Here is a 9,116-nt window from a genome sequence, read left to right on the forward strand (position 1 = left end):
GAGAAACAACTTGGGGTGGTTCTTGAGACACCATGCAAATGCATCAGCTTAGAACCGCGGCACAGGCCCTCACAGAGTTGGGTCTGATGCCTGATTCTCTTAAACCATTGTTTCATCTGGACTGATATTTTCACTTTGCATTCTTGTACATGATTGACAAGAAATCTCATGTCATTTTAATGTGACGGCAGGCTTAGTGGTCTCTAATTTACTGGCTAATAGACTCATGTCCCTTACTCAAAATCATTACAGCTGATTAAATGCATTGAACATTCAGGATGAGGGATAAACTGATGAGTACCTGAAACCAATAACTGTAATCGACGTAAAATTCATGCTAATGGATCTCAGAAATAAGGTTAAAGTTCTGCTTTTTGCAGAAGACATTAGAGAATTTTGTTTATCCTTTTTCAGCAAATTAAAATATGCTGATACATTTTGTTTATCCTTTTTCAGCAGAAGACATTAGAGAATTTTAAGAACATTATCCTATTATCTTCGCCACAGGTATCGTTTCTTTCTCCATTAATAATAATGGCTTCTTCTTTCTCAGATAGTTTTAGTTTGCAGTGAGAGATATGGGATGATTATGCTGTTAACGTACTCTTGAAGGCATGCCATAATACACAGAAATATTGATGCAGACCTGGAAATCTTGTTCTCTTTCCTTCATTTGACACTCATGGCCCCAAGCATTTTTACTTGCATTTTTATTACCTGGAAAATAATTAGAAATAATTAGTTACTCTTGCATTTTTAAATATTGATGCCAAATAAATTACTTGCAGAAATAAATTAGTTACTCTTGCATTTTTAAACAGATTTCAATTGCTTAAGTACTTGCTTAGGTAACAAAATGCACCGAGGAAAATGATTCAGAGATGTGGAGTTCCAGCAGTCTCAGGTGGGATCTTCTTCTGCTCAGTCCATGCGATCCCAGCAGCCTCAGCAGCACGAGTTCGAGTCTCAGCATGAGTTCCAGTCTCAGCAACATCCAGGCCAGGAGGTTATGGATGACTTGCATATCCAAGGTAATTTGATTTAAAGTGCATATATTAAGTTCATTTACAATCTAATTATTTTAATTAATTTGCCTCCAATGTTTTAATTATTATTTTTTATAGATGAACAAGTGAGAGTGAGGTTGACACGGGGTTCCTCTCGAGCACGGGATGTGTGGCAGCTTCGTGAGGATGAGAAGATGGTCGTCGAATGCAACGAACTAGGGCAGCCCATCAAGAGGGCTCACTGGTTTTGTCGACTCTATATTGCCGACGCTACAAAAGAGCGTCGGCAAATTTTTTTCTTGCAACGGTAACTGCCGACGCTTGTAGTAAGTGTGGGGACAAAACGTTCGGCAAAAAAATACGACGACGCTTATAAGCGTCGTCGGACTTCCCTCCTCCCCTCCACAAAACCCCGTCGGATGGAGGTGGGCTGTCTTCTTCTCTTTCGAACCCTCTCCTCTCTTCTCATTCGCCCTCCTCTCCGTCGCCATTCCTGGCCAGTCCCGTCCTCGCCTCTCCCTCTCCTCCCTCGGCTTTGGTGACAAGCATGAGGTATGAGATATTTGCTACCAGGCCCAAACAAGGCATCGGCGATTTGTGTGATTGCTATTCTCGACCACCGGATTTTGCATAGCGACGAAAATAACCATTCCCGACCCTTCTCTCCCCTCTCGTCTTCTTTCCGATTGGTGGTCGGTGGGCAGAAGGGGGACATGAGAGACGCCTTAAGCTTCAGTGCAGCAGCAGCGGCAACTGTACCGAAATTACCATTCTGCCAACTTGGTTCATTCCCCTTTCTTGATCTTACTAAACCCACTCTCCTCCCTTATAAAACCTTCTATTCACATCCCCTCCCCTCTTCTTCTCATCCTCCCCATCATCATCTGCCCTCTCGGAATCCCATTTCCGCCTCTCTCCGGTTCGTCGTCGCCGCCGCCGCCGCCGCAGAGCAAGCAGCATCCATGGCGGCGCCATCCGCTGCAGAGTCCAAGCCCTTCTCCGTGCTTTTCGTTTGCCTCGGTGAGCCTTCCCAATCCCAGACCCTGGAAAGCTATAGCTCCATCCTTACCTCTTCCTCCTTACTTTGGGTCTCCTTAGCATTAATTCTCCATCTTTTCCTTCCAGGCAACATCTGCCGAAGCCCTGCCGCGGAGGCCGTGTTCAGAGACCTTGTCCGCAAGAGGGGATTGGAGTCCAAATTCTGGATCGATTCCGCCGGCACCATCGGCTACCACGAAGTAACTCTCTGATAATTCCCTGCATTCCTTTATATATATATAAATACGATCTGCGATTAACTGGTTTGTTTCTCTTGGGGTTGAAGGGTAATCCAGCGGACTCAAGGATGAGGGCAGCATCCAAAAGGCGTGGGATCGAGGTGACTTCGATCTCGAGGCCGATTCGCCCCTCCGATTTCAAGGAGTTTGATCTCATACTAGCCATGGACATGCAAAACAGAGGTACGGAGTAGTAGAGGGACATGCAAAACAAGCCTCCTCTTCCCCTCCGCCTATTCCCTCTCCTCCCTCGGCTTATCCTCAGGTACGCAGCCGTACCCTCCTCTCTTCTCCTCTCTTCTATAACTTGGTTTCTTTGGTGCGAAGGGGGCTTACAGAGGCCCGAAACCCCGGCGGGATTTGGTAGGCGACTGGGTCTCCAACAACGATGGGTTCGTCCGGAGCTTGCCCATCTTCGTGGGCGGCCTCTCCTTGCTCGCTGTCCTCCTTAACCGCGCCTTCTCCGGCATCGCCCCCGAGTTCTTGAACGACGACGGCGACGAGAATTCTCCATAATATCTGTCTACTTTCTTCTTCGATCAACCTTATCTGTTACCAATTGAGTGATCAAAGATAATTCTCCATAATATCTGGTTCTATCTCTCAAGATACCAAGTCTCATGATTGATTTCTTTATTCTTTTTATCAGGTACCATGTTTATCTGGTTAAACCAATAATGAGAATTTATTTTTCTTATAATAATTGTCTTATTTGTTTATCATGCTTTTAATTATTTCTAGAATTTTTGTTTTATGATTAGTAATCCACTTAAAAATTGCAGGTGCTATCTGTGGCTGTGTACAACCACTATAAAAGAATCTATCATGCATCTTTACAGAAAGTGTATGTTTTCATGTGACCTTTATATCTATTTCAGTTTTCCGCTATAATGCTATGGCTTATGTTGATCTTGTCTTGTTATATATTGTTTCTTTAAGTTTAAGCATATCTAGATTGTTGACTTGCATTTATAAGCATCGAAAATTTGCTTGTTCTTGTGATGGTCTTCTGATGGTTATGCTGAGCTGAATTTACTGAAAATACACAGATCTGGAGCTGATTCAGGGAATTTTGAGGCTGAAAATGATGATGATAATGTAGAGTTAGAGAAAAGCAATGTGCTCTTGATGGGCCTTACTGGCTCAGGTATAATGTTTTCCTTTTTATTTGTTACATTTTTATCATGTGATGGTTTTGCTGAACATGCTGGCACTTGTTATGTCCTATCTATCACCATGAGAACTAAAAAGGAATTATCTACTGGATTTTATTGATTGATGGTCTGACCTACATATAAATTCTTGTGTTGTCTGTAAGGACAGGAAAGACATTACTTGCAAAAACATTAGCTCGCTTTGTGAATGTGCCGTTTGTTATTGCAGATGCAACAACACTGACACAGGTAAGTGCGCTACTGTTCTTTTAGTTCCCTACTATGTTGAAAATAAAAATTATATATTCTTTTCTTAGTATGTCCTATGATCCAAGTATCTTTACTGTTGCGATTTCCTAGCTTTTCAGATCTAATACTTCTTTTTTCTTACAGCATATATTTATGATTCAACAGCTAGCCATGACCTACTTGATAGCTTTTCTTTTGTTTTGCTTCTTCTGTTCAATTTCTTTTTGATAATAGGAAAGGGGACCAAGAGTTGAGAAAAGTAATGGGAGAAACAGCCAGATGACATACCGGGGGGAACCACCTCTCAAGCTTTAAACATGATGCCTCACCCAAATGAAGAGGTGCAAACTATTGGGCTGTTGCCCAATTTGTTTCTTGAGCATTTTTTTACTTAAAAAATTTGGTTACTTTCTAAATCGTATATGAAATAGCTCGTAGCAATTGCATATAATAATAACTAATATACATCTATGACTACTGTTTTGATGCATATATTGTAGCAATTGCATGCTTACAAGGGATTTCTATGAGGTGGCACTTGTAAATTGAGTAGATTTTGGACCTATTTGAGCAAAATGAAAAACAGAAGGTTGATATGCAGCAATACAAAATGCAAGAGGTATTCGCAACTCAGTACAAAATGTAATGGGGTATTTATTTTTATCTCAGTTTTATCAACTTTCTAGCTACTCCTTTAAAATCTATAGCTATGCTTAGAACCGGTTTCTTATGACAAACTCAAGGAGCATCATTGGCATTCTCTGATGAGATCTCAAGCTCCACTTATTCAACAACCTTCTTTGATGTTGCTGTTTCTCTGTTTGTATGGGTACTGTGGAGTGTTTGGAAGTAGATGTTTGGTTGATTTGTACTTTGATCTTGTGGGTGTTCACCTTTTTTTGGTGCATTGTTTTGAGCTATTGCCTACCTCAGACATATGATAGGTTGGGATTTTGTTGGTTTTGAGCAATTAACCATTTTCCTAGCATTGCCATAAATGCCGAATCATAATATTTAATGCCATAAATTTTTTTTTAAAAAAAAATATTCTAACGACGCTTTAAAGCGTCGTTGAAATCACGAAATTTTTTTTTAAAAAAATAATATTCTAACGACGCTTTAAAGCGTCGTTAAAATCATGAATTTTTTTTTAAAAAAAATAATATTCTAACGACGCTTTAAAGCGTCGTTAAAATCACGAAATTTTTTTTAAAAAAAATAATATTATAACGACGCTTTAAAGCGTCGCTAATTTCCGACGCTTTTGCAAGCGTCGGAAAACATTTTCTCCACTGTAGCATAGGCGACGTTTTGCCGACGCTTACGAAAGCGTCGGGATGGTTTTTAGCGACGCTTAAAAGCGTCGTTAAAGGCCAAACAAAGCGTCGCTAATGACCACTATTCTTGTAGTGGCTGGATGCCTTTTATCAAGTTTCTTAGGATCAGTTGCGCGTAGGGGTCAGTTGTGTCCGCTCAACTATCATAAGTGGAATGATATGCTTCCTTCTTATAAAGTTGAGCTTCTTAAATTTGTACAGGTAAAGAATTGAATTTAATATTGTTAATTTGATAGCTACTGTATGTTAATTTGCTTACTATTATAAATTTAATTTTTTGATTTAATATTATTATAACATTCTTTTGTTTTGGTGTAGAAAAAGTTTGTGCTCCCTCCAGAGAGCCATGATTGGGTGCTAAAGTCCCTCAACCGCAAATGAAAAGAATATAAGTCGAAGTTGAAGGCCGACTGGAAGCGTGAGGGTATGACAGAGGAGGAGGTTGCTCGTGTTTGTCCTCCTGATGTATACCATCATCAGTGGAGGGAGCTTGTTCACTATTGGTTTTTCGAGAGAGGACAGGTTGTGTATTCTCTCTCAATACCTTATATAATGTTTAATATATTTAATATATTACAATGTTTAATTTTTTCGTGGTAGACATATTCTGACATTGGTCGAGCCGCACGAGCATCTCAGACAATTCCTCACACTTCAGGCTCGAAGAGTTATGCGAGGCTCAGAGCTGAATTCGTAAGTTTTTTTGAAACTTTTTGAAACTCTTGTCTCATATAGCATGTAGCATGATATAGTTCTATAAGATGAAACTCTTCCAATATACTTTTTGTTGTAGATGGAAGACCATGGGAGGAAACCTGGTGAGGTGGAGTTCTATAAGATGACTCACACCCACCGAGATGGCAGCTTTGTCCGAGAGGAGTCGAGAGATATAGTTGTATGTATTTATTAATAATTTCTGCAATGATTTTTTATATATTTTAATTTTTCAAAAATTAATTTGATTGTTTTTGAGAGATATAGGACAGAGCTACATCCCTTATTTCAGAGCGTATCGGAGAGTCATCTTCAATCGGCAACACCAGAGGTGTCGAAGCTCAGGTGTTTACCGAGCTGATGGGCTCGGAGCGTTATGGTCGAGTGAGGGGTTATGGCGTTGGAGTTACCCCCACTCAGTTGTCTGCAGTGGGTAGATATACTCAAGATGTTAGACAGAGTAGTAGCACTGCAGAGGTTAATGATCTGAAGGCAGAGATAAAAGAGTTGAAGCAGAGCCACCAGACAGAGATGCAATCTTTGAGGGCTCAGATTAATCAGATTACATCTTTGTTGCATCAGTTTGTCTCTCCTCAGGTAAATTACTACATCTACTTGAACATTTTGCATAAGTATCATATTTTTCTTAAAGAGTTTAATAATTTTCGTATTCTTAACTGCTTTAGTTTTTTTATTACAGGTTCCTGATAGTTCATCTGCACGTAGAGATGGTGATGCTAGCGACCCCTGAAGCATTTATTTTGGAGTTTATATGTATTTTTTTATGCTTTTTGAAGTACATTGTAAACGTAAATTGATAGTATGAATGTAATTTGACAATATGAATGTTTAGATAAATATGTTTGATTTTGTGTATATCTCGCTTAGTTGTGTGGCTTTGATTTTGTAAACAGGGTTTAGAAATTTGGTGCCTCCCTTTTCAGGAATGGCCTGAAGAAGATTATCCACCATATGCAAATGGTCCTGGCTATGTTGTGTCTTCTGATATTTCAAGCTTTATTGTATCAGAATTTGAGAAACAAAAATTGAGGGTACGCCTTTTTCTTTTTTTTTAATCTTCTTATGCTTTGAACATTCTGGAACAGTTAATTTCTTTAGACAGGCTTAGGACTGCTTGAAACCAAATCTTACGTGTGTGCATGATGTTTTTCATCTTTGAAATGATCTTTGTGATGGCTGTCTGAAATCAAAAGACAGTCTCCCATGTTTTTGTGGATTTCTTTACTATTTAATCTGTTAAATAGTAGATTGGATCTAAAGGGTTGTGCTGTCTTGAATCTTTAAGAAATTATTTTGCTGATAAAATTTGTTTTTTCAAGTGTAAATGATGATACTGTTTTTTTTATTCTATGACAGGTAAAATTTCCTCTTAACATTCTGTCACTATAATCTGTAAATGAAACTTAGTGGGAAATGGATTACTGTTGGCTCCCACCTTCAAACTAAACTCATGGTATATTAAAAGTTCTTCATGTGTCAGGAACCCAGGCTGCTGTCCATATGACGCTTTGATTTTCTGATATATGTTAAACAGAAACAAACCAGCTCACGTTCTTTGGAGGTTTGGTTTATGTCCACTTCGTTTTACTCGTTATGAAACTTGGAAACTAATGGCTACTTTCCTTACGACAAAGGAGAATAAAGGAAGATGAACTTTCACTATTCAACCAAATAGTGATAAAAATTCCAACATCTCAAGAAGTTGGCTGATGAATAACTTGATGGTCATATGCTCAAACTTATAAACCTGCTTCTATAGAAGCTTTTTTTTTAAGGTACATCTATATAGAAGCTTTCAGATCTGCAAATACTGCAAATAACTTTATCAGATTACCTGATTATAAGAGCATTGACATAAATCATCAGCCTGATTAGATCATTATCAGAAGAAAGAATCACAAATCGTGTTCCAAAGCTTTATCATGGCTGTCTGCTAGATTCTGCAGCAATAAATTCAGGTATTTGGTTCGTTCCAGGGTGAGAAATGCAGGCATTTGTTGCTTCTGTTGTTGTATCAGTTACTAGTCACTGACAAGAACCTACTACAAATGAAGACACTCAGGATATGGATGTTTACTGCTTTCTGTTTCTCCCTAGCTAACCAGAATAGAACTGCAATTGAAACACTGATGCTACGCGCTGAACCAGTAGATTGGCTTAGTTTGTACTCTTTGAAAGACCGGCTTTTTTCATTTGGTTAAAAAAACTATAATGTGTAGTATTTTTAAACAGGGTTTAGAAATTTCAAAAATTATTTTTTAAAAAAATTATTTTCAATTAGCGACGCTTTAAAGCGTCGCTAAATTGTCGACCAGAAATCAATTAGCGACGCTTTAAAGCGTCGCTAAAATGTTGACTAGAAATCAATTAGCGACGCTTTAAAGCGTCGCTAGCTACCGACGCTTTAAAGCGTCGTTACATTACAGCTAGCGACGCTTTAAAGCGTCGCTAAGTTTGAAATTGCCGACGTTAAAAAGCGTCGGAAAAGCCTTCGACGCTTTTCGATGCATCGGAAAACATTTTCTCCACTGTAGCATAGGCGACGCTTTGCCGACGCTTACGAAAGCGTCGGGATGGTTTTTAGCGACGCTTAAAAGCGTCGTTAAAGGCCAAAAAATGCGTCGCTAATGACCATTATTCTTGTAGTGGGAGTTAAGAATTTGAGGCATGTGTCATTAGAAATAATTTCTAAATGTTCCTGATCGATGGATCCATCATGAGGGCGGTGATCGATCCGCTGAGATTAGTGCACAGATCACCTAGTCAGATGGATGAGTCTTGAGTCCACAGTGTAGAGACACTGGAGTGATTGTGCAGGTACTTGTTAGAGAATAAGTGTACTGAGCGTGACCAAAGAAAATAGTCACATGGATGTCTACCCACTTGTCAGTGACTACTTATGCTGCAGTTGTATGACTGGTCCTTTGACCTGCGATGTCTCAGCTATTCACTGTGAGGTTACTATAGTTTGACGAGCATGTAAACTTGGGCCCTAGCCATTCGGGTCCTTGTGGTGTGGATTGGTTGCAATGGATTCATTTTGGAATAGGATTGTATCTAGATGGGATCTATCGACCTGGATAGATTAGGAGTGATCCTATGTGATTTATGAGACTAAGTTTGATAAATTTCTGGCCAGGCATTTTGGAAAAAAGAGTTTTCCATATCTCGAACTGAAAGTCGAATAAATTTGACATATGACAAACGATGGGATTTGACGAGTTATCCATAACCTCCATCCTATCGGGATCCATAATAGAGGGATTGTATCATACGCTAACTGCACCTAAAGGTTCAGACATTCCATTCTGCTGGGTTGCCACCACCTACTGCTAGGTATCACTAGTGGATTACGAG

At 39.4% G+C, this 9,116-nt stretch overlaps 2 protein-coding genes across 7 annotated transcripts; both read left to right on the top strand.

Annotated features, from left to right (window-relative positions):
• Positions 1 to 1,276: 1,276 nt before the first annotated feature.
• LOC120106315 (uncharacterized) lies at positions 1,277 to 4,558 on the top strand. 6 transcript variants are annotated; one of them, XM_089927216.1, is made up of 9 exons: positions 1,277 to 2,027; positions 2,133 to 2,245; positions 2,332 to 2,467; positions 2,612 to 2,933; positions 3,067 to 3,128; positions 3,334 to 3,431; positions 3,608 to 3,687; positions 3,922 to 4,028; positions 4,188 to 4,558. In XM_089927216.1, the coding sequence occupies exons 1-4, from the start codon at positions 1,562 to 1,564 to the stop codon at positions 2,734 to 2,736; spliced, it is 840 nt and encodes a 279-aa protein (XP_089783342.1). In that variant the 5' UTR covers positions 1,277 to 1,561; the 3' UTR covers positions 2,737 to 2,933; positions 3,067 to 3,128; positions 3,334 to 3,431; positions 3,608 to 3,687; positions 3,922 to 4,028; positions 4,188 to 4,558. The 6 variants fall into 6 exon arrangements, with proteins under 6 accessions (XP_089783342.1, XP_089783344.1, XP_089783345.1 ...); XM_089927218.1 differs by having other exon boundaries at positions 2,332 to 2,549; positions 3,922 to 4,558; XM_089927219.1 differs by having other exon boundaries at positions 2,332 to 2,549; positions 2,652 to 2,933; positions 3,922 to 4,558.
• Positions 4,559 to 5,045: 487 nt separating this feature from the next.
• On the top strand, positions 5,046 to 6,614 carry LOC148715433 (uncharacterized). The gene is made up of 6 exons (XM_089927220.1): positions 5,046 to 5,225; positions 5,343 to 5,546; positions 5,625 to 5,717; positions 5,818 to 5,919; positions 6,006 to 6,335; positions 6,439 to 6,614. The coding sequence occupies exons 2-6, from the start codon at positions 5,451 to 5,453 to the stop codon at positions 6,487 to 6,489; spliced, it is 672 nt and encodes a 223-aa protein (XP_089783346.1). The 5' UTR covers positions 5,046 to 5,225; positions 5,343 to 5,450; the 3' UTR covers positions 6,490 to 6,614.
• Positions 6,615 to 9,116: the final 2,502 nt, after the last annotated feature.

Source organism: Phoenix dactylifera, chromosome 14 (assembly GCF_051530095.1).
Source record: "Phoenix dactylifera cultivar Ajwa chromosome 14, Ajwa_hap1_PhDact_Kaust_v1.1, whole genome shotgun sequence".
In the NCBI taxonomy this organism is placed as follows: domain Eukaryota; kingdom Viridiplantae; phylum Streptophyta; class Magnoliopsida; order Arecales; family Arecaceae; genus Phoenix; species Phoenix dactylifera.

Bases quoted from the DNA above. Each gene is read 5' to 3' on its own strand.
- LOC148715433 (XM_089927220.1), top strand. From the start codon at position 5,451: ATGACAGAGGAGGAGGTTGCTCGTGTTTGTCCTCCTGATGTATACCAT. The intron at 5,718-5,817 runs GTAAGTTTTTTT...TTTTTGTTGTAG, and splicing joins CGAGGCTCAGAGCTGAATTC to ATGGAAGACCATGGGAGGAA. The intron at 5,920-6,005 runs GTATGTATTTAT...TGAGAGATATAG, and splicing joins AGGAGTCGAGAGATATAGTT to GACAGAGCTACATCCCTTAT.
- LOC120106315 (XM_089927215.1), top strand. From the start codon at position 1,562: ATGAGATATTTGCTACCAGGCCCAAACAAGGCATCGGCGATTTGTGTG. The intron at 2,246-2,331 runs GTAACTCTCTGA...TTGGGGTTGAAG, and splicing joins GCACCATCGGCTACCACGAA to GGTAATCCAGCGGACTCAAG. The intron at 2,468-2,611 runs GTACGGAGTAGT...TTTGGTGCGAAG, and splicing joins CATGGACATGCAAAACAGAG to GGGGCTTACAGAGGCCCGAA.